Below are 24,389 nucleotides of genomic sequence, written 5' to 3'. Positions count from 1 at the left end.
TGATTTTAGTGACCTTACAATAGTCTGATCAAGTAGCTGCATTTAACCCTGTTGCTCAAGATTTAGATTATTTTTAACCTTGTAATAGTTGTAATATATAGTGCCAAGGTGATTACGTTCAGGCATTAAGCCTTTTGAATTATTTTTTTAAGAAAGTTCCTCATAAAAACTGCTGAGTCAAAAGATGTAAACATTTTTAAAGCTTTATGGATTGCCAAACTGCTTTTCAAAAAAATTGTGATACTTAATGTTACACTACCTCCTGAGGATTTATTTTTGCACTCTGTTATTGTGATAGATGCAAAATGGTATTGTTACTTAAATTCCGAGATTACTGACAAGGGAAAAAATATTTTCCCATTTATATATTAGTCATATATATTTCCTCTGAAATTGTCCACATCTTTTGCCTATTTTCTACTGAGGCTTTGGTGGTTTTCTTACTTTTATGAATTATTTTTTATAGTTGAACTGCTCTTCTAACATTCAGTGCCCTTCTGACCCTACAAAGCACAAAGACATCTTAGGGCCACTCTAATTGTTGGCAAGATCTCCTATCTGTGGACATTCCCTAAATCAGTGAGACCACACTCTCCCTCTCCCATGACAGGTGCTGTTCACGTTCAACCTGAAGTCCTCACCCAGTTCAGGAGAACTGATGTTCATGGAGCGCTACCAGGAAGTGATCCAAGAACTGGCCCAAGTAGAGCACAAGATTGAAAACCAGAACTCAGATGGGGGTAGCAACACCATTCGGAGAACTGGCAGTGGCCGCTCAACTCTACAGGCCATTGGCAGTGCTGCGGCAGCAGGTCAGGCTTCCCTGCTAACAACATAAGTGGTGAGGTGGCTGGGAGAGGGGGTAAAAGGGGAGAAACCACCAAAATCCTACGCTCCTCGTGAGGGTAAGCAGAAATTCAATACAGGACACCTGCCTTGAGAAACAGCAAAGCTGGTACATCCAGTTTTCCAGCTGTGCCCATCCTCCTTGCCTGGGCTGTTCACATACCACCACTCGACCTTCTGCATTAAGCTTATCCTGTGTGATTTCAACGAAGACTGTGAATGCTATTTTTAACATGTGTTTTGATGGCCACTGTCTCTGGCTTCAGGAAATGGTTAGGAGTTTATTTCCTTCCCATGTAATTACTCAGGGATAAATCATATTGTTTTACTGTTCTATAAAGTGAAGTTGAATATTAAAATGTAGGGCTGCCGGGCGCGGTGGCTCACGCCTGTAATCCCAGCACTATGGGAGGCGGAGGCGGGTGGATCACGAGGTCAGGAGATCGAGACCACTGTGAAACCCCGTCCCTACTAAAAAATACAAAAAGAAAATTAGCCGGGCGTGGTAGCGGGAGCCTGTAGTACCAGCTACTCAGGAGGCTGAGGCAGGAAAATGGCGTGAACCCAGGAGGTGGAGCTTGCAGTGAGCCGTGATCGTGCCACTGCACTCCAACCTGGGCGCGAGACTCCATCTAAAAAAAAAAAAAAATATATATATATATATATATATATAGGCCCTAGAATTCACAGATCTCAATTTCCCAACCTTGGATGCACTGCAAGAGAGCCCATCTTTTCATTATTTCTTGAAGTTGGACTCTTGTTCCACATTTTCACAACTCTTACTGACCTAGGCTCTACATACCATGGTACCATCACATATTGCTCCCTGCATATTATCCCAGAAATTTTCTATGCCTATTCACAAGAATATACACACATCATTTCTGTTTTTAATATAAATAGTCTCTTAAGACAATACTACAGTCTACCTTGCTTTTTAGCAATGTATTCTAGAGATCTTTTCTGATTAGCACACACAGGTCTATGTCATTCTTTCTGGACTTACTTTGAGACCCCATTTGGAAGAAGCCCTCCCTCATCTGGACCACTCTGAGTTTCTCTTAGTCTTCCTTTCATGCCACTGTTTTGAAGCTATAAGAGCGGGCCATAATGATAGTGCTAATATACATAGAAGATACTCTGTGCACATGAACCTCAAACAATTTTAAAGTAACTACTTTACCTAATAAAAGTTGTAGTGAGAATCCTTTTCACCCCTTGCTTTTTATTCCACTGCTGGGTGGCCAGGAATGGTGTTTTACTCTATCTCTGACGTGACCGACAAGCTGCTCAGCACCTCTGGAGACCCCATCCCCACACTCCAGGAGGACTTTTGGATAAGCACGACTCTAGTGGAGCCCACTGCTCCCCTGAGAGAGGTTCTGGAAGACCTCAGTCCCCCTGCCATGGCTGCATTTGACCTAGCTTGCTCTCAGTGCCAGCTCTGGAAAACCTGCAAGCAGCTTTTGGAGACGGCTGAACGGCGTTTGAATAGTAGCCTTGAAAGGCGGGGTGAGTGTGCTGTGTTAGCTGTATCCCTTCATTCTTAAATGAGATGCGTTTCTGAGAGTCTTGATAAATTGTCCAGGAAGAAAGCAGTTATTGGAGGAGGCAGATGGTGAATGGATTATGAAATTTTGTCACATACAATCTGATGGCATAAATACAGTCTGTTGAGAGACAAAATAGACATAGCAATTTGGGGAAATTCTTTATTGAATTATAGGTGAATTCAAAGGAGAAATATACATTTTAAAATGGTGTCAATGGAATTTGAGCCTTAAGACTGCATGCCCTCTCCTTGGTGAACTTCACTTAACCTGAAACCTGAGACCATCTTGAATTTGTAATCCAGGTGTAAGGGAAAACTGAATGAGTCCCAGTTGGAGGGAAATCATACCTTGAGGTCAATAATAGTGCAGAATATGCATACGGAATTCTTAGAGAAATCAGGTATGTGAAGGTAGAATTAGGCAACGTTCTACTCCCCATACCTGTCCTTGCTACTTGCACCAAACACTGGAAGGACTGAGTAGTGGAGGAGAAAGGAACCTGTTCTGCCTCAGTAATATAGAGGGAGAAGTGGTGAATAGGTTATGATATGAGTAGCCCCTTGTGTCTGGAGTCCCCAAGCCCACCCCCAGGTTCGGTGATTCTCTAGAAGAACTCTCAAGAATCAGCCTATCATCATAGAGCAAAGATTTATTTCAGCAAATGGATACAAAGAAAAATCAGCAAAGTAAAAAGGCTCATAGGATAAAATCTGGAGGAAACGAGGTGCAAGCTTCCGAGAGTCCTCTGCCTGTGGAGTCACCCAGGACATGCCTATGCCTATTTCTCCAGCAATGAGTTGTGCCAGCAGTTGCAAGGTGTTATATATAGGGAAGCTCATTAGAGACTCAAGGCCTGAGGTTTGTTTTTGTTGTTGTTGTTTATTTTTTTATTGTTGTTGTTGTTGTTGTTGTTTGAGATGGAATCTCGCTCTGTCCCCCAGGTTGCAGTGCAGTGGCTCAATCTTGGTTCACTGCTTACTGCAACTTCTACCTCCTGGGTTCAAGCGATTCTCCTGCCTCAGCCTCCCGAGTAGTTGGGATTACGGGCACGTGCTACCATGCCCGGCTAATTTTTGTGTATTTAGTAGAGACAGGGTTTCACCATGTTGGTCAGGCTGGTCTCAAACTCCTGACCTCGTGATCCGCCTGCCTCAGCCTCCCAAAATGCTGGGATTACAGGTGTGAGCCACTGCACCCAGCCACCCAAGGTTTTTTTTTTTGAGGACTGGTGACAAAAACACCCTCTGTGTAGCATGTAGCAAATTCTAGGTTCCCAAAAGGCAAGCAGGTGTTCAGCATAAACCACATTGTACAAAGAGTTTAGGGCCAGTGAGCCACTGTCACTGTTTAAGGAAAGTTTTATATCAGCATAGGAAACTTCTTACCAGTCAAGTCCACAGTGCCAGCCAAGGGCCAGCCTTGCAAGCAGATGTTCTAAGGATAGCAGTGTCAAGCCTGCTGTTTAACTCTTTTCTCTACACCCCTCCAAATCACCTCTGAGCTGTTGGTTAAAATGTCCTTTAATGTTTACATTACCTTCAAAGAAAGTACACAGTGGCTTTTACAATGCTGTTTTTGTCCAGTGATCTGCCCTTCCCCTCATGTAATACTTATATCCTGAAATAAAATATTATTCAAGCTCATAATCACTGAAACAGTTCAGGTCAATCAATAAGGAATTTTTTTTTATTTTTTGTGGGTACATAGTCTGTGTATATATTTATGGAGTATATGAGATTTTTTGGTACAGGCACACAATGCTTAACAATCACATCATGGAAAATTGAGTATCCATCTCCTCAAGCATTTAGCCTTTGTGTTACAAACAAGCTAGTTAGACTCTTTTAGTCATTTTTAAATGTGCAATTGAATTATTATTCACTATAGCCCCCATGTTGTGCTATTAAATACTAGGTCTTATTCATTGTTTCTAACTTTTTTTTTTTTTTTTTTTGAGACAGAGTCTCACTCTGCCACCCAGGCTGGAGTGCAGTGGCACCATCTCGGCTCACTGCAGCCTCTGCCTCCTGGGTTCGGGTGATTCTCCTGTCTCAGCCCTCCACCTTGCCCTCCAGTAACTAGAACAACAGGGTGGGCCACCATGCCCATCTAATTTTTGTATCTTTAGTAGAGAAGGGGTTTCACCATCCACCCACCTCGGCCTCCCAAAGTGCTGGGATTACAGGTGTGAGCCACCACACCCAGCCTCTAACTGTTTTTTATACTCATTAACCAACTCCATCTTCCCCCACCCATTACTACCTTCCCAGCCTCTGGTAACCATCCTTCTATTCTCTAGCTCCATGAATTCAGTTATTTTTATTTTTAGATCCCACACATAAGTGAGAACATGTGGTGTTTGTCCTTCTGTGCCTGGCTTATTTCACTGAACACAATGATCTTCAGTTCTATCCATGTTGTTGCTAATGACAAGATCTGATTCTTTTCTATGGCTGAATAGTACTCCATTGTGTAAATGTATCACATTTTCTTTATCCATTCATCTGCTGATGAACACTGAGGTTGCTTCAAACTCTTGGCTATTGTGAACAGTGCTGCAAGAAACATGGGAGTGCAAATATCTCTTCAATATACTGATTTAGGAATTAATTTAGTGACTACTGTGTTTCCAGATTATCCTGAGCATATGGGAGTATAGGAGAGATGTAAGGAATAATCTGTGTCCATTAAGTTGTTTATAGTGTGTTTGGAGTGTGAAGATAACACTTAAAGCAATTAAAGAAGACATGTGATCCCCACTCAAATTCACAGCTGAGGGCAGTACCAAGGCAAATCCATTTGGCTTGGGACAGCAATTCCATAGGAGTGCCAGAGATTCTGAATCTTCTGATGTTGTTAACAGCTGAGGCATCTTGCCAGCAGCAGTCCTAGAATCTCAGGCATGAAATAAGCCAAGTATACTGGTTGTCACCCAAAATAGCACAGCATATATTTCCTCCTTAATATTGGAGAGGATAAAATTTCACAGGTAAATATAGGACTGAGTGCCAATCTCTGAAAACATTTCTTTTTTTTTTTTTTTTTTTTTTTTGGCATTCCCTCTTCCTTCATCTATTTCCAGGTCGACGGATAGACCACGTACTCCTAAATGCTGATGGCATTCGAGGTTTTCCAGTTGTTCTTCAGCAAATCAGTAAGATTCTCAATTATCTGCTTATGTCAGCCAGTCAAACCAAATCAGGTGAGTTGCTGTTTTCTCTTTTCTTCTTCTGGACCTGGAACATTAGGTCAGCAGCAGACTTTACTTTTTCTTTCTCATTTGCTTTCCATAGAGAGTGTGGAAGAAAAGGGAGGAGGCCCTCCACGGTGCAGCATCACTGAACTGCTTCAGATGTGCTGGCCCAGCCTAACCGAGGACTGTGTTGCCAGCCACACCACCCTCTCCCAGCAGCAAGATCAGGTCCTTCAGTCACTGAGAGAGGCACTAGAGCTGCCAGGTATAAGGCTGTCTGCTTGGGAACAAATAAAAGCCGAACTGGGGAAAGGAAACAGCTGAGAGTAATGAAGCACTTTGGAGCAGAGGCTTGGACTCCAGAACTGGGCTCTACCATTCCTTTAGTTAGCCAGGGCATGTCTCAATGTCTCATAACTTAACTTCACCTGTTTTCCCACCTCTCAATTGAAAGAATGGTGAACACTCCATTAGCTGATACATTTTTCTCATGATGAATGAGAAATATAGCCAGCAGATGCTCAGTAAATACTGATGAACCCTTCCGCAAAAGATTGCTGTGTTCTTCATAAAGTTGTTCCACCCCAGAGACAAGGATAAAAACAGAACTATATACACCAGAGTATTTTTATGCACTCCAGACCCAAAGCTCTTCCTGGCTGAGAATCACTTGTCCAAGTGACTGACTTGGGATTTTATATTTGCCTTGTAAGTGTAGTGCCCAGGCCATCAGATGCCCCAGGCAGTGCATAGGAGGCCCAGTTCACATATCCAGTCAGAAATTGACCCAAAGCTGGACTCACAGACTAAAGCCTGTGTCCTTTCTCCTGCCATCCTCCTCTCAGAGCCCAGGACTCCTCCACTGTCTTCCCTGGTGGAGCAGGCAGCCCAGAAAGCTCCAGAGGCAGAGGCCCACCCTGTGCAGATCCAGACTCAGCTCCTCCAGAAGAACCTGGGCAAACAGACCCCAGCAGGCAGCAGACAGATGGACTACTTGGGCACCTTCTTCAGTTACTGCAGCACCCTTGCTGCAGTTCTTCTTCAAAGTTTGAGCTCTGAGCCTGGTAGGTAGCAAGAAAGAGGCAATAGATTCATGGCAGCTGCAAGTGTTCAGGCCAAGGAAGAGAAAAGACGCACGATTAAAAGACTCTGGATACAGCAGTAGCCAAGAACAGTAGATTTGTAAGGTCCTCCTCTCTTATTCATCTCTGGCTATTTTACTCATCTTTATGCTAGTATAACTGTATGGGAGTACTCAATTAATTTTCTTGGAATTAGTGACTCAAAAACATCTCTGTCAGACCTGTGGTCCACTGTGGATTCGAGGGGCCAGCAGAGGAATCAAGTCTCTGATATGAGTACCAGATTCTTTCTTAAGTTCACAGAGTAAGTACCACATGCACTTCAGTCGGCTTGAAGAGAGCAGGAGTTAGCTGTCTGTGGCTAGATGTGCCCACTGAAGTTCATCTGGGATTGGAAGTCTTTAGAGCAGTGGTAAGATATAGATAAACTTGTGGTCAGGTTCATGTTGAGAATACCCTTTACCTAGAATGAATTAACAGAAGGATCTCAATACTGTCTTCATCTTGACACTGTACTTTTTTCTCGATTCTGGGAAACAGGGCTCTGAACTCTTGTAGTCAGTGGTGCAAACAAATATCATGTTCTTTACCTTTGCAGATCATGTGGAGGTCAAGGTAGGAAATCCCTTTGTTCTGCTGCAACAGAGCTCTTCCCAACTGGTGTCACATCTCCTGTTTGAAAGACAAGTTCCCCCAGAGAGGTAGGAGCCACCTCCATGCAAGTCAGTCAGCCATGGGCCTTCCTAATGATTTCATCAAGATAGCCAAGGGCTCAGTGCATTGGTGCTTGGGGTTAGTACAGAGAGTGGGGATTTCTTCCAGACTGAATCTTTTATTCTTACACAACTCTGTGAAAACGTAATGTGCCTTGTTTCCTGCTTTCTCTCTCAATACCTCTAGCATGTATATTGTTAAGTATGAAATCAATGGGTGACTCTGCACTTTATAAATGGGCAAAAATCCAAAAATTCGATAACATGATAGTTGATTAGACTGTAGGAAAACAGCATTCTCAGAGAATGCAAGTGTGACATAAATTTGTACAGCCTCCATAGGAAGGCAGTTTGTCAATATTTATTAAAATTGCAAATTCATATGCCCTTTGATTTAGCAATCCAGTTTGGACAATGTATCCTACAGCTTTATTATACATAAGTGATTTATGTGCAAAATCATTTCATTGCAATCTCGTATATAGTACCAACAGATTAGAAAATTCATTGTCCACTAACAGGAGCCTACTTATGGTTCATCTGTATAATGGAATACTATGTAACTGCAAAAACTAAAGAGGGTCCTCTCTATAGAGGGATATGGATAGATCTCGCAGATGTGCTCAGTGAAAACACAAAGGGCAGAGCAGTATGTCTAGTAGGCTACTTTTTGTGTTTTTAAAAAAAAGTGTAACGATTAGGAACTTTTATTTACATTTGCTCATATAAGCATAAATAAATTGTAAGACTGGGTAATGGTGCCTGTGTATTCAAGCCTTGTATGCCCTCTGCTTCTCTCCTTCCAGACTGGCAGCCCTTCTGGCCCAAGAGAATCTCAGCCTAAGTGTGCCGCAGGTCATCGTCAGCTGCTGCTGTGAGCCCCTTGCTCTTTGCTCATCCCGGCAAAGCCAACAGACCTCCTCCCTCCTGACTCGTCTGGGTACTCTGGCCCAGCTGCATGCCTCCCACTGCCTAGATGACCTCCCACTTTCTACACCGAGTTCTCCGAGGCCAACTGAGAACCCCACACTGGAAAGAAAGCCCTATTCCTCCCCAAGGGACTCATCACTCCCAGCCCTCACCTCCTCTGCCTTGGCCTTTCTTAAGTCTCGCTCAAAGCTCCTAGCTACGGTGGCCTGCCTGGGGGCTTCCCCGAGGTTAAAGGTCAGCAAGCCCAGCTTGTCATGGAAGGAACTTCGTGGCCGCAGGGAGGTGCCTCTGGCTGCAGAGCAGGTAGCCCGGGAGTGTGAGCGCCTTCTGGAACAATTCCCTCTGCTTGAGGCCTTCCTTCTGGCTGCCTGGGAGCCCCTGCGGGAGTCCTCGCAGCAGGGGCAGAATCTGGCAGTGAATCTCTGTGGTTGGGCCCGTCTTTCTACCGTTCTCCTGGGCCTACATTCTCCCATTGCCCTAGATGTACTGACTGAGGCTTTCGAGGAATCCTTGGTGGCCAGAGATTGGTCCCGGGCCCTTCAGCTCACTGAAGTGTACGGGCGAGATGTGGACGATTTGAGCAGCATAAAGGATGCGGTCCTGAGCTGTGCTGTGGCATGTGGTGAGCAGAATGCTATGCCTCCCTTTTTCACTAATGGTAATACTTGGTATTCACTGGGTATATTATCACCTTTAAACCTCATGGTAACTAGAGAGAAGTCCCACTATAATCTCATGTTATTAAGAGGAGACCAGGGCTCAGAGGGGTTAGGAAACTTACCCAGGGTGGTTAAGTGGTAGAGTAGAGCTTAGAACCCAAGTCCATCTGACTTTAAACAGGCACTCATAACCAGTATTCTCAATACTGTATATCATAATTCTTGTGAAATTCTATAGACTACAAATGTTTGGGCCCCATCCCCAGAGGCCCAGGACTTTGTAAGCCACAGTCTCGCTCATAACTACCCAGCCCTTCCAGTACAGCATGAAAGCAGCCAGCGTCAATATATAAAGAAATGAACATGGCTATAGTCTAATACAACTTTATTATAAAAGCAGATTGTGGGTCTCTTTGATGACCACTGCTTTGAAAGCTCCCCAGGAAATTTTGACATGTAAGCAGAGTGGAAAGCCAATGAGCTGCAACACTACTAGGATTTCCTAGCAGTGTTGTAGCAAGAGTTGGGTGTGATGTAGGGAATGACTTTCGGATAGGAGGTTTGGCTCCCTTTGGAAAGGAGAAAATCCATCCTTGAAAAGGTGGAGAAATCCACTGACTGGCTGTGTGGTCTTAATTGCTTGGAGTCTGTTTTTTGTATCTCCAAGATCATATCTGTGAAATGGGTGTGGAAGAGAGAGATCTAAGTCATGATGACAGAGAATATCCAGGGAGTGAAACTAGTCTATCTGGAATAACTTTCAAGTGGTTATGTATGGCATAGAGTGGAAATTACAGGGAAAAGGAAAGTTTCACTGACAAAGTGAGTCTGAAACAGTCCTATATGTTCAGCATGCCAAGACATGGAGAGCTTCATCTCTTCTGTCCTTCCTTTATTCCTTCCTTCCTTTCTCTTTCCTTCTCTTCCTCCTGAAAGTCTCATGACTATTATCAGGTTTACCTAAAGATAAACATAGGATAGAGATACAGCATTTTCCTTGTCATATAATGGTTCCAAGTGTAAAAACTAATTAAGATCACATGCATCTTAAGGATCCTCCAAGCTCCTGTTTTATGAAATTGAAGAAAGCCCTTTCTCAAGAAGTAACGTGGACTCTTGAGCTCTTCAGGTCCCATGCTTGCTGCCTCTAAGCATTTTTGTCTTATAGACAAAGAAGGTTGGCAATACCTGTTTCCTGTGAAGGATGCATCTCTGAGAAGTCGGCTGGCCCTACAGTTTGTGGACAGGTGGCCCCTGGAGTCATGTCTGGAGATTCTGGCCTACTGCATTTCAGACACGGCTGTCCAAGAAGGACTAAAGTGTGAGCTACAGAGGAAGCTGGCGGAGCTGCAGGTGTATCAGAAGGTATGGGCCCTTGCATCAAGAGAAAAGAAATGGGCTTCTCACTCTATGATCAACTCCAACCTATTCTCGTATGATGGGGGACTTTAAGAAACAGAAAACATAGGCCTGGGTTTTGCTTTGCATCTGGCTTCAGTTCTTAGGTGGACAGCAGGGAGGCCTCCTAGCTGGTTCCTGTGTTACTTACTTCTGTAATTTTAAATAAATTTGTATGAAGTGAGGGTAAAAATAACAAAATTAACATTGAAATGGTGTATTACGGTCCAAAAAGGTTTTTTCACATGTCTTTTTGACCTTTGTGTATGTTTTTGTATATTATATCTTCTAGAAAGTTTGTTTTAAATTTCAGCAAAATTTCAAGAGCTATTTTGAAAAGATGCATGAAGGTGACAATTTCAAAAGTGAAAGATTCTTGTGACATGTTTGTTATGTTCAAGCTCAAGAGGTTTAGGGAGACAAATTTAGGAAGCATGGCTACATAACAAGTACAAAATAGATGCTAATTTTCCAACATATCCTTGGAGCAGACAGAGTCCAGGAACCCTACCAGAGACAGTGAAAATGGCAGGTGAAAAAAGGTTTATTTTTATTCTTCCTTGGCAGTTTTCATGCAGAGCTAAAATGGTGTATGAAAGGCGATCCCACAGAGCATTCAAGCCAGAAGAATATCTTGGGTGGAGTTTGGGGTGGAGGAGCATGGGACAGGTGAACCCCAGAACAATCTGGGAAGCATGAGAGCACTGTCTTCACTAGCGAAAGGCCCCAGTCCTGGCCGCCATATTCAGCCTTCACTTCCTGCTTGTTCTTCCCGGATAGGTTCACTCTGCTCTCTAAATAATCTTTGCCCAATTTGCTCTCTTTACTGGCAAGTTCTAACAGCCTGACTTTGGGGCAGAGATCTAGAGATGGCCCATCTGTGGGCATGCCAGTGACTTGTTCATGGAAGGAGAAGCTGCAGTGTGGTTTGATGGATTTTCCTGTCTTTCCTTAGATTCTGGGTTTACAGTCTCCCCCCGTGTGGTGTGACTGGCAGACCTTGAGGAGCTGTTGTGTTGAGGACCCATCAACTGTCATGAACATGATTCTAGAAGCACAGGTACCATTTTCCTGGGTGTTGTTCCACTTCATCCTCCTTTCAGAGTTGCAACCCCTTAGCTGGCTGTATAAGCCCCTTTCTGCATGTCAGTGTTCACTTTTTAAAAAAATAACTATACCACATTCTTTTTTATTGTGAAATTTGCCAAAATCCAGATAAGTATAGAGAATAATACAATTGACTCTTTTGTATCATCACCCTGTGTATATAAATTTCATCACCCTGAAATTTTCTACATTGTGTATATTAGGTAGAGAACGTATTTCTCAAAGTGGAATTGCTGGGTCATCGGTCACGAGCGTCCTCACCTTTACTAGGATATTATCAACACACTCTCCAAAACGCTTACCCCAGTTACACTCCCACTTGCAGTTCCTGCTATTCCATACACATGTCACCTTTTTGTTTATCTTTATTTTTATTATTATTTTTGAAACGGAGTCTCGCTCTTTCACCCAGGCTGGAATGCAGTGGCACAATCTTGGCTCACTGCAACCTCCACCTCCCACGTTCAAGCGATTCTTCTGCCTCAGGCTCCTGAGTAGCTTGGATTACAGGCACCTACCACCACGCCCAGCTAATTTTTTTTGTATTTTTAATAGAGACAGGGTTTCGCCATGTTGGCCAGGCTGGTTTTGAACTCCTGACCTCAAGTGATCCACCCACCTTGACTTCCCAAGGTGCTGGGATTACAGGCATGAGCTACCATGCCCAGCCCCTTGTTACCTTTTTATATTGTCCAACTTTTCAATGTTTACAATAAGATGGTATCTCATTGTTGTTTTAATTTACATATTACTAATAAATTTGAATATCTGTTCATGTTTATTAGACTTCCAAGTGCTAAGTAGGATTTTGTCTACCTTTTAAGAAGCTGACTGTAGATGCTCATTCAAATGTTTGTTCATTCAAGAAATACTTATTGCATGCCTATTGCCAGTCACTGTGCTAAATGATGGTGAAACAAGAATAGTTAAGCTGTCCTTGCCCTGAAGTGGCTCACATTTTGGGGACAGAGGTGATGTAAGATGCATCCCTAGGTGACTGCAACGTAATATACAAATGACAGAAGTAAGCTCAGATTGTGGGAGCACAGACAGGGCACCTAACATAGCCTGAGAAACAAGGAAGCATCCTGAAGAAGGCAGTCCTAGGCAGGGTTGTGGGGAGGACATTCCAGACACCCCTATGTGGGAATATTTGAACAAAGCCCTAGGAATTCTATTCTCTGAAACTTCATCTACAGTTCACAAATTGGGGTTTTGGGGTAGTGAGGTGGAACATGAGTAGAATCCAACCACCGATATGTGTATTTGGCCTTTGTAGTATTGGTCTACAGAATTTTTATTTTTTCATATTGACTTTATTGCCAAAATTTTAAAATACAGAAATTGTATGATTTTTAAAAAGTTTTGTAACTTAAAAGTCTGACAACATTGGGCCTGCCCATTCTTATAGCATGGGTGCTATGTCCTTTAAACAGAGTCTTTTCAGTCTTTCCCACTTCCTTAGAATCTCCCCAGGGTTGACACCAAGTGTCTGTTGCCACGTCATCTGCTATTTTTTCATAGTAGAGCTAAGAGGAAAGTGATATGAACAGTAAGCCTGCTTCAATCATTTTCATCATAGTGAAGTTCCCATCAGCACTTACAGACATTCCTGGGGCTTTGTAGACTCAAGACTGCTAAGAAGAATCAGGCAGTCATGTAAAGGTATTGAAGGCATGTGTGTTTCCTTCCAGGAGTATGAGCTGTGTGAGGAGTGGGGCTGCCTGTACCCCATTCCAAGAGAACATTTAATCAACCTTCATCAAAAGCATCTTCTCCATCTTCTAGGAAGAAAAGATCATGACAAGGCTCTGCAAGTAAACCCCCAGTTCTTTCCATTTTTCTTCTGGGGTGGGACAAGAAGATTAGTCAAATCAGATGGCTTTGTTTTCATGTTGAATCCCATGCAATCTCAGATATGCCTCTTCAGGTCCTTCAGGAGCTGGTTATAGTCATCTTGAGAAGAAGGGGCCTAGCCTTGCGTTAGGCGCCAGATGGGGCAGCTGAGTCCAGAATTCTGCTGAATTCTGGTCCTGTCAAAGCCATGGCATTTGTGAAACTACAGAGGTGGTTTTAAAAAAAAAAAGCGAGTATAGAGAAAGGATTAGTCCAAGATGCGTAAACCTAAATATTCCTTTCTCAAACAAAACAAGGCTGATCTAAGAGCTCTCCTGCATGCCTCACCTTCCTCTTCTACCCTTCAACAATAGCTCCTGCAAAGAATCCCTGACCCCACCATGTGCCTTGAAGTGACAGAGCAATCCCTTGACCAGCACACTAGCTTGGCCACTTCTCACTTCTTGGCCAACTACCTCACCACTCACTTCTATGGACAACTGACTGCTGTCCGACACCGTGAAATCCAGGCGCTGTATGTGGGATCCAAGGTAAGGAGGAAAAGGAGGTATTGGGAAGGCATACCTGAGGGAGAGATTGCGAGCCTAGCTCTTCTTCAGAACTTGCCTTTTCAATGGCTCTTTTGCCAGGCACCTGCCATCTCTGGCGTGTGCTATATGAAATCCTTACCCTAGCAGCCCACTGTATCCTAGATGAGTCTCCTAGACTTGTCATTCTCTTCCTGTCCTGCCTCTGTAGTGAATTCTACCTGGTCCTCTTAAGTTGCCTTTATGGTTTCCATGGCATCTGCTCTATCAATGCTTCTCAATTCTGACAATATATCAGAATCACCTGGACTTAAAAAAAAAAAATACCAGGTTATTCACCTCAACCCCAGATCAATTAAAACTGGTCTTGAGATAGGGACTGGACATCTTCCAAAGGGCTTCTGATGTGAGGATTTAAAACGACTGCTTGATAAACTTGTCTGTGCTAGTGGAAGAGGGTTAGTTGTCTATGTAATTAGATGAGATAAGCTCTTACCTTTGATGTATAACCTTGGAGACATTAATAGAAGAAACCACCAGCTAGAAATAGTAATCCAGGGAAGCAGAGTTTGAGGAGAGCTAGGGCCCTCTGGCATTCTTCTAATTATTCTGCCTGGCAGTCCTATATACTACCCCACAAATAGAACGAGTGCTAGGAGAACCATAAATATAACCACTGACCCACTTACTAAGAGTTAAACTACATAACATGTTCCTTAAGAAGATACACCCAATGTACCGTAGCTGAATAGGGGAACCCTTGAAAACCGGCAGTGAACAGAGTCAGTGAACATATTTCAAGCCTAGTGACCGTGACTTCTAAGGAGAACTTAGATTCATTGTTTACCTGTAGGACATAGGAGGTACCAGGTTTCATCAGACCACTAACACCACCTTGTATTTCTCATTCTGAGTAAAGCCTCAAACAAACAGAATGGTGGCATTAAGGGTCAGGGAGACCTCAACCATACCTGGAGGGTCCAGGCCAGAGGTCAGCAGGCTACCACCCATGGGCCAAATCCAGTCCCCAGCCTGCTTTTGTAAAGCAAGTGTTATTGGAACACACATGCGACTATCATTTTACCTGTGGCTGCTTTCAAGGTACATGTGCAGAGCTGAATGTTTGAGACAGATATTATGGACCATAAAGCTTAAAATATTTACTCTCTGATCCTTTATAGAAAAAGTTTACTAACCTCTCATCTGGTGAAGGTACTTGGGGTACTTCTCAATTACCATCTGCAGAATTTACTGGGGAGCTCAACCTTCCTGCCTAAAAAACTGCGAGTCCGTTTCGGTAGCTGGCTATGCGCCTTTTGTTCTCATGCACCCTTCTCCTTCCCAGTGAGAATCTTCAGTTTTTTTCTGAAATTTGTGTACTATTTTCTTTACTCTATGGATCTACCCCACAAACAGATTCTGCTGACCCTGCCTGAGCAGCACCGGGCCAGCTATTCCCACTTGTCCTCTAACCCCCTGCTCATGCTGGAGCAGCTGCTTATGAACATGAAGGTGGATTGGGCCACTGTGGCTGTGCAGACTCTGCAGCAGCTGATGATTGGACAGGAGATCGGCTTCACTATGGACGAGGTGGACTCACTGCTTTCCAGATATGCAGAGAAAGCCCTGGACTTCCCATACCCTCAGAGGGAGAAACGATCAGGTAACTGCTAGCATCCTAAAAGGGGATTCTACGTGGAGGGAAGAAATGCCATGCTGCATTCTTAGTTTTAATTTGCACCCCTTTTAATATTTTGGGTTGATCTAGAGTGAACGAATACACTTCAGGAGAGATAGCTCTTTATTATATAGGAGCGATCTTGGTCTTGGAGGAAGTAGAATAATGACCAGAATTAAAAGGTGGTAGGTAACCACTGCATGCATAATAACATAAAGGTTTGGAAAACAAAATATGCTGGAAATGGTGTCTGTCTGGCCTTGATATAGCGGGCTCTTCAGTGCCATCATTTGGTATTGAGAATATGCCTTATTCCCAGGATCACATCAGATATCACTTGTATGTGAGCTGACTCAGCCTATTCTACAATGAAGACACTGAAATAAGTATGGACTGATGTTCCCAGCCAGCTCTTTTTTCTTACTCCCTACCCTCCAGGGGCATCGTTTCAACATCTTCCACTTCCCTCTGGGCATTTTTAGATTTATTTTGTAGAATCCTAGTGTCCATTTCATTATCTTATATGCCTAAATATGGTTTGTTTTTCAAGGCGTTTAAGAAACATGCATGCTATGGGCTTAGAGGTACCTTCTCCATTCTCTTAATACCTAGTAGAGTCATGGAATGACAATCAGAGAAGCCAACAGAGCTTTGTTCTAAATGCCTAGGATGGTGAATCAAGATACTTACGGTAGAACCATATTTTGTCAGCATTTTCCCTCTCTACAGATTCTGTGATTCACCTCCAAGAAATTGTCCACCAGGCTGCAGATCCCGAGACCCTCCCTAGATCACCATCGGCAGAGTTCTCTCCTGCTGCTCCTCCTGGTAAGAGCTGGCTCTGATTATTCACTAAAATGTTTCAGTTTAGTCTTGCCTTATTCTGTCCTTCAGAATTTTTTTTTTTTTTGCTTCTTTTTTTCATTGTCAGTTATAACGTTATTAATTGTTTATCTTGGTTCATTCCAGATTTACATATATCTCAAAAGATTCAACATACAGTCAATTATTGTTATTGGTGGCAGTATGTCTATAAAGTCTCCACACTGAACTAGAAAATCCAGAACTCTTGCTCCTAGGGGAAATACGTACATGTATACACGTATCTCACATAGATGGTCATCTTAAATCCTAAAAACAGCTCATAGTAGATGATTCTATTTCCTTTTTTCTACAAAGGAGGTTCAGAAGCGTTAAGTGACTTGCCTGAGGCCACCCCCACTAACAGGTCCCAGAATTGGAGTTCAAATCCCATTCAACTAGCCCCAGCACTGAGCTTCTTGTACTACCCCGCACTGTCCACTACCACCTCCATCTTCTGGTCACTGTTTTTTTTTTTTTTTTGAGACGGAGTCTTGCTCTGGCGCAATCATGGCTCACTGCAACCTCCACCTCCTGGGTTCAAACAATTCTTCTGCCTCAGCCTCCCAAGTAGCTGGGATTAAAAGCATGTGCCACCATACCCAGCTAATTTTTGTGTTTTTAGTAGAGATGGGGTTTCGCCATGTTGGCCAAACTGGTCTCAAACTGCAGGTGATCCACCTGCCTTGGCCTCCCAAAGTACTGGGATTAAATGTGTGAGCCACCACACCCAGCCAGGTCACTGTTGTATAGAGGCTGAAACAACCCCAGCTGGGAATCTGAGTATTGAGTGTTAGGTGACTCAAAACTTTCACGACCGCACGTGTTTGCAAATGACCAAAAAAGCAAGATGAATATTGTTTTTGAGGTTACAAATGTTAACAAATAAGCAGCTTCACAAATATGCAGTCTGGTATTAATGAGGATTGACTGTACTTAGCCCTCAAGTTCATACTGTCACACACAAAGCACAAGCTCCTTGAAGGCCTCAGCCATGTCTTGGTCGCCCTTTTCACCACCCCTCTAGTGCCCTGGTCTCCAGCACCCACACAATGGCCTACTCCCAAAAGAAGCTCAGCCAAGTATTTTGTTTTGCCAAATGGTCAAAGGAGCAGGATTCTAAGGTCTCTTCTTCTGAGTGCTACTAAGTGCACCATGTTTTACAGCTCTCTTTTTCTGTGACCAGCCAATGTTGCTCGGCTAGATGAGAAGAAATCTCTTTACATATCATAAAACAAACTGTGGCATTTTCTGGCCATACTTTGAGAATTAGTCATGCGTCATGGTAACCAGCCAAGCTGAGGGGACGGCTCAGCCTTGCAAGTATATTAGCAGCTTCATGCATCTGTATAAATGGCAGCCGGAGCAGCTTTGATGGTGTGTGTGTGTGTGTGAGTGTATGACCTTTTTTTTTTTTTTTTTGGAGACAGGATCTCACTCTGTTGCCCAGGCTAGAGTGCAGTGGTGCCATCAGAGCTCACTGCAGGTCAGTTCCTCCTGCCCCTGCTTCCCAAGTAGCTAGGACTACAGGCACACACCACCATTGCCTGGTTAATTGTTTTATTTTTTGTAGAGACAGGATCTTGCTTTGTTGCCTGGGCTGGTCTCGAACTCTTGAACTCAAGTCATCCTCCCACCTTGGCCTCCCAAAGTGCTGGGATTACAGGCATAATCCGCACCCAGTCTATATGAGCTTTTTATTATGGAAATTTTGCAAATCCCAGATATCATATCATTTCATTTATAAATATTTCAGTATAAATCTCTGAAAGGTAAGGACTTTCATGAAACAAAGCCATAATACCATTATCACATCTAGAAACAAATTAATAATAATTTCTTATTATTCTCAAATATCAAGTCAGTATTCAAATTTCTCCAGCTGTTTCATCAAGATTTTTTTATAGTTGGTTTTTCTAGACTCAAGATCTAAATGATGTCCATACATGGCTTGGCATTTGGCAAAATATCTCTTAAATCTTTTTTTAATTTTTATTTTTTAAGAGAGTCTCCCTCTGTCCTCCAGGCCAGAGTGCAGTAGTCTGATCATGGCTCACTGTAATCTTGAACTCCTGGGCTCAAACAATCCTCCCACCTCAGCCTCCTTACTAGCTGGGACTACAGGCACACACCACCATGTCTGGCTAACTTTTGTAATTTTTTCTTTTGTATAGATGGAGTCTAGCTATGTCGCCCAGGCTGGTTTTGAACTCCTGGCCTCCAGTGATTCTCCTGCCTCAGCTTCCCAAAGTGCTGGGATTACTGGCATGAGCCACTGCACCGGCCTCTTAAAGTGCCTTTAATTAATAGGTTCCCTGCCTCTTTTCTTGTTTATCCCCCCTACCTCTTTTTTATTTGTGGAGACTAGTCATTTGTGCCCCAGAGCTTCCCACATGCTGAGCTGACTGCCTTCCTGTGGCAATCTGCCTCTTCATCCCCAGAATTTCCAGGACACTAGTAATTAGATCTAGAAGCTGGACTTGATTCAGGCTTAATATTTTTTCGTAAGTATACTTGATAGCAGGTGGTGTACACGTCCATCAGGAGGCACACAATGTTCATTTGTCTCTCTTTTATGACACAAACAGCCACTGATGATCATTAACTGGATCTATTATTTCAGTAAGCTTTGTAAAATGGTGAAATTCTATCATTGCCTCTCCATCTGTATGCTGGCATATTGATTACCTTTTACTCTCACCTCTGGCTCTGCCTCCCAGGTATCTCCGGTGTACATTCCCCTAGTCTAAGGGAAAGGAGTTTTCCACCAACCCAGCCCCCACAGGAATTTGTGCCCCCAGCGACACCGCCTGCCAGGCACCAGTGGGTACCAGATGAGACTGAAAGTATCTGCATGGTCTGCTGCAGGGAACACTTCACCATGGTAAGCAGCATCGGTCTCCACTGTCACCCTCAGGAGAAGGTAAAGGAGAATTCTAGTTCATAAGCCTGAGTTTACAGTCAACGCCTGTCCCCAAGAGAATATCGGTATTTTCAGAACTGCCAAATCTAAGACTTTGGGTTTATTTTTGACCTGATCAGAATGTGTTTTCTGGATTCAGACAGATAGTAGACACCCTCAAATAGCAGTGAATTCTAAAATCTTTGCCATTGTCATGAGATAATAAAAAAGAGGCAGGAGGAGTCACCAGGTGTCAGTGGATCTTGTTTCCAGCTCCATGTCTTTAACAGTAAGACTGGTGACCTAGCAGTGGTTATATGCACTGACTCCAGAGACAGAGGACCTGGGTTCTAATCCTGGCTCTGCCTCTTAATGACAGTGTGACTATACACTATTTTGGTCTCATATGCCTACTTGTAAACTAAGGATGATACATTCTTAGGCTCATAGAGCTGTTAGGATTAAATAAATACATGTCACCATAGTTAACAGAGTACCTGCCCAGTATGCCACATCAGCTCAATGCTGATGAAAACAGTGTTGATGTAATTGCCCTGTGTCTGTTTCTTCCTCATCTATAAAAGAGGTGTTACATTTCTGTATTTCTATTAGAATGAAATGAAGCAGTACTTTAAAGTCACTTTGATGCCCATCCACTGTAGACTGGATAAAGAAAAGTGGTACATATATACCATAGAATACTATGTAGCCATAAAAAAGAACCAGATCATGTCTTTTGCAGGAACATGGATGGAACCAGAGGTCATTATCCTTAGCAAACTAACGTAGGAATGGAAAACCAAATACCACTTGTTCTCAATCATAGTGGGAGTTAAATACTGAGAACACATGGACAGAAAAAAGGGAACAACAGACACGGGGGCTACTTGAGAGAGAGGAGGGTGGAAGGAGGAAGAGGTTCGGGGAAGAAAAACTGCTATGTACCATGCTTAGTACCCAGGCGACAAAATAAGCTGTACACTAAACCCTTGAGTCACGAATTTACCTATACAATAAACCTGCACGTGTACCCCTGAACCGAAAATAAAAATTAAGATTTAAAAATATATATATATGAGGAAAACAAAGTCAGATATTTTCCTTATTTAAACTTATAAATCTTCAAGGAGGACAGTTGGTTGTGACTTGTTGAGACATATGACAAGCCACTGAAAGGAGTTTTGCATGACAAGCTGCTCTCTAGCTTTAAGACCACCATATAGAAGGTTTACTTACATATAGGGTAGATTATAGAAAGAGTTTCTAATCATGACAACAGTGCGCCTTTATTGACTGCCTACTCTCTATGTTCCAGGCATGATACTAAGTGCTTTGCTTAAGTTATCTCTCTTAAATTTTACAATAACCTGATGGGCTTGATAATATTATTACTGTATTACACACACCAGAATATGGATGTATAGAGAAGGTATGTAATTTGGAAAAGACTGATGAGAAATTCTGAATTGACTGATACAAATTAAGAATTTGTGTATAAAATTAAATTATACCTAAGTGTTTGTATTTTTAAAGTCTTTTTTTTTCTTTTTCTTTTTCTTTTTTTTCTGAGACAGAGTCTTGCTCTGTCACCCAGAGGAGTGCAGTGGTGCGATCTCTGCTCGCTGTAACCTCTGCCTCCTGGATTCAAGCAATTCTCCTGCCTCAGCCTCCTGAGTAGCTGGGAGTACAGTCTCCCGCCACCACACCTGGCTAATTTTTGTGTTTTTGGTTGCAATGGGGTTTCGTCATGTCAGCAAGGCTGGTTTCGAACTCCTGACCTCAGGTGATCCGCTCACCTCTGCCTCCCAAAGTGCTGGAATTACAGGCGTGAACCACCACGCCCAGCCTAAAAGTCTTGCTTCATGTTTATCATGTGTTACAAATGGCACCTGCTAAAGTAACCTTGGGGAAAACAAATAAATAAAGGCATTTTGAAAAGGGATACCTTTTAATCATTGACATCAATACCATGTAGAAATGTGATGTGCACTGGCTCAGAAAGTGACTTCTTCCCCACTACTTTTTCCTGTTTCTTCACATGTTGCCTCCATACGCAAGTAGAACTTGTCAGGAGCTATTGCAAAACTCCGTGACTTGGCACCTTTGCCCATCAGCTGACAGATATTTTTAAATGTTCAATTTTTGAGGGCAAAGACTGGTGTGTCCTTTTTCAATAGAGACCCAAGCACTTGGTGTTCTTAATAAGTAAGCCACTGGCAGCTAATACCATGTATAGATGGATTGATGACAATCTCCCCTTCTCTCCTCCCTCTTTCTTCTCTTCCTGATGGCATTCCGCAGTTTAACAGGCGTCATCATTGTCGCCGCTGTGGCCGGCTAGTATGCAGCTCCTGCTCCACTAAGAAAATGGTAGTGGAAGGCTGCAGAGAGAACCCTGCTCGTGTGTGTGATCAGTGCTATAGTTACTGCAACAAAGAGTGAGTGTCCTACAGCAGGGCTGTTGCTATTATTGACTGCTGCACCCTCCCCCAGGTCCCTACACTCCTAGGAGTCTCATTATGGAGAGCATTTCAAATCCAGAAATGTTTAACATCCACACTGAAATGCCATTAATTCTATACTGAAGTGTTTGTACACTGACCTTGGTCAGAGAAACTACTAAGAGAGAAAGTAGGGTGAGAGGAAGCGGTGTTCAAGGCTCTTACATGATTTTCTCTCTGAAATTGGAACATTGGTTCCTTAGCCCTTCCCCAGACAGAGGCCATTGAGCTTAGTTCACGAGCTCACCTATTTTCCAGCCTCTCTTGCTTCAACTGGTCTCAGCTGGACTCAAATGGAGTTCACACCTGCTGAGTGGTTGGGCATCGCTTGCATCAACTCTGATCTAGGTAGTCATTCTTGCTTGTAATCCATAATTAGAAGAACCTCCACACTTGCCTACACAGAATTCACCTGGTAACAAATTTAAGAACCTGCTCGTACCTCCAGTGAGACAGATCAAGACTTTGTTTGTTGGCTCAGGGTTGCTCAATTGTTTCCACTCCTTCTAGTAGCAAAGGAGCATGAACCTAAGACTCCTAGAGCATCCAGGAATATGGGCCAAAGCAACCATCCAAAACAAGTTACTTTGAATTATGCATGTTTTATTTACAAACTTAAATAGATTTTATGTTCTCCTTCATAGCATTATTGTGTTTGTCCTGATATGAACATTATTGGTCATTATTTACCATAATGATTACTGATCTCATAGGAAGGAAAACATACCATATTTATTCTACAGTTTCCGTGACCCTAGCATACCACTGCCTCCCTCCCTCAGGGAGGAATTACCCACACACCATACTGCTGAGATTTGAAATGGGCAGTTCGTATTGATGGGGGGGACTCTTTCATTCAACAACTCTACCCTCAAAGAGCCCTCCATTGTCCCAGGGAGACACTGTGAGTTGATGCATCTACTAAGCTCAAAACAAAGAAGTGACTCGGGCATTTATTTAATAATTTATCTTTATCTCTTTTCAGTGTATCAGAGGAGCCTTCAGGAAAACCAGAAGGTAAGGCCAAATCCCATTCTCTGTGACTCTTCATTTGTGTACTTAAGTTAACTCTATCTTCAGCATGTCAGCTGCGACTAATGCACTCCATCTAACTTGTTTGCCAAAGCAAATTCTTGGCATTTCTATCAGCCTGTTTCCTCTGAAGTTCATCATATTAACCTATTACACTGGCCCATTAGCTTCTAGCATTGAGAAGGCCAGCAACCAAATAATTTGGTTCTTAACTTTTAGTACGTGATTTGATTTTAGTTTTTCTTAAGTTTCCCTTTACCATCCTACCTCCCCATGATCCCTCCTTACCCCTAGGTAATCCCTGTTAACAGTTTGGCCTGTAACTCTCCACAACAGGTTAGTTTTTAGAGTATCCAGTGGCTCAGCCATTTATTTGAGAAACACACCCCTTTTAAGGTTTCTTGTGTGAAGCAAGAAGGTTTTGTGACAAATGCTGTAACACTCACCCCAGGTCTACGCCTGGGGAAGACAGTTTGAGGTGCTTAGTAGGGTGTCCTAAAGCAAACAAAAGGAACCAAGGAGAGAGAAAGGGCCCTGAAATAGCAGGCAAGTGCCTACCTGCAACTCATGCCAGCTCACAGGACTGGGTTAGACTGAACTGCCAGCCAGTGAATGACACATGAATGGTATTTCTCTTCTCAGCTCTAGACAGCTCCAAGAGTGAAAGCCCTCCATACTCGTTTGTGGTGAGAGTCCCCAAAGCAGATGAGGTAGAATGGATTTTGGATCTCAAAGAGGAGGAAAATGAGCTGGTGCGAAGTGAATTTTACTATGAGCAGGTAATAGCAATAAAATGCAATGGTCACTTAAGTTTCTTTATGATGTGTAGTAGTATGACGAGAAATACAGAGGCAGGTGAACACACCTGGCCTTTACTTGTTTATAGTGCAATAATATGGGAGCTAAACCAGTAAATCCATTAACGCAGAAAATAATGAACATCTTGGGAATTGCACAAGGGGAGACCAGGAAAGGCTTCGTGGAAGAGGTAGCATTTAAGATGAGCTTTAGAAGAATGGTAGGAGTGTGACAAGCAGAAAGCTGGGGGTCATGAGGAAAGTGGGGATGGGGAAGGACAAAGAATACAAAATTAAAACATCTGATCAAAGACACCATGCCCAAAATTGCAGGGCACAATTGGAGAAGTGGAAGTTGTTTAATTTGAAGGGAACATAGAATCAATAGAGTCAATAGAGAGCTCATAAAAGGTAGGCTTGAAAAGGATTATTTATATATAGGGTCTTGCATTCTGCAGTAAGGACTGTCTACTTGATAGGTATCAGGGACCTATGAAAGGTTTCCGAGTGTGCTGTGGGAATATTCATTTGGCAGCAGTGTGTCCATGGCTTAAAGCAGCAACTCCTCTAGGTGGTCAGACAAGTGAGCTGACTGTTGTTGTCCAAGTCAGCAATAAGGACTTGCACTAGTGGACCCGAAAAAGGAGGGGACCTATGGACATTGTCAAGAACTAGGTAACAAGGCCAGGCACAGTGGTGCCTACCTGTAATCCCAGCACTTTGAGAGTCTGAGGTGTGTGGATTGCTTGA

At 43.0% G+C, this 24,389-nt stretch overlaps 1 protein-coding gene across 2 annotated transcripts in view; it reads left to right on the top strand.

Annotated features, from left to right (window-relative positions):
* The window catches only part of ZFYVE26 (zinc finger, FYVE domain containing 26), a 66,711-nt gene that overhangs the window by 23,418 nt on the left and 18,904 nt on the right, over positions 1–24,389 (top strand). For both annotated transcript variants that reach the window (XM_011994250.1, XM_011994251.1), the window contains exons 15-31: positions 611–812; positions 2,098–2,361; positions 5,485–5,604; positions 5,696–5,860; positions 6,441–6,659; positions 7,276–7,378; positions 8,197–8,942; positions 10,148–10,344; positions 11,333–11,437; positions 13,179–13,301; positions 13,695–13,871; positions 15,285–15,531; positions 16,276–16,374; positions 19,128–19,291; positions 21,611–21,747; positions 22,796–22,827; positions 23,485–23,621. In XM_011994250.1, coding sequence (XP_011849640.1) covers positions 611–812; positions 2,098–2,361; positions 5,485–5,604; positions 5,696–5,860; positions 6,441–6,659; positions 7,276–7,378; positions 8,197–8,942; positions 10,148–10,344; positions 11,333–11,437; positions 13,179–13,301; positions 13,695–13,871; positions 15,285–15,531; positions 16,276–16,374; positions 19,128–19,291; positions 21,611–21,747; positions 22,796–22,827; positions 23,485–23,621 — 3,237 coding nt within the window. The remainder of the gene's footprint in view (positions 1–610; positions 813–2,097; positions 2,362–5,484; positions 5,605–5,695; positions 5,861–6,440; positions 6,660–7,275; positions 7,379–8,196; positions 8,943–10,147; positions 10,345–11,332; positions 11,438–13,178; positions 13,302–13,694; positions 13,872–15,284; positions 15,532–16,275; positions 16,375–19,127; positions 19,292–21,610; positions 21,748–22,795; positions 22,828–23,484; positions 23,622–24,389) is intronic.

Source organism: Mandrillus leucophaeus, unplaced genomic scaffold, assembly GCF_000951045.1.
Source record: "Mandrillus leucophaeus isolate KB7577 unplaced genomic scaffold, Mleu.le_1.0 Scaffold448, whole genome shotgun sequence".
Classification (NCBI taxonomy): domain Eukaryota; kingdom Metazoa; phylum Chordata; class Mammalia; order Primates; family Cercopithecidae; genus Mandrillus; species Mandrillus leucophaeus.
This window is presented reverse-complemented; position numbering and strand designations above follow the sequence as displayed.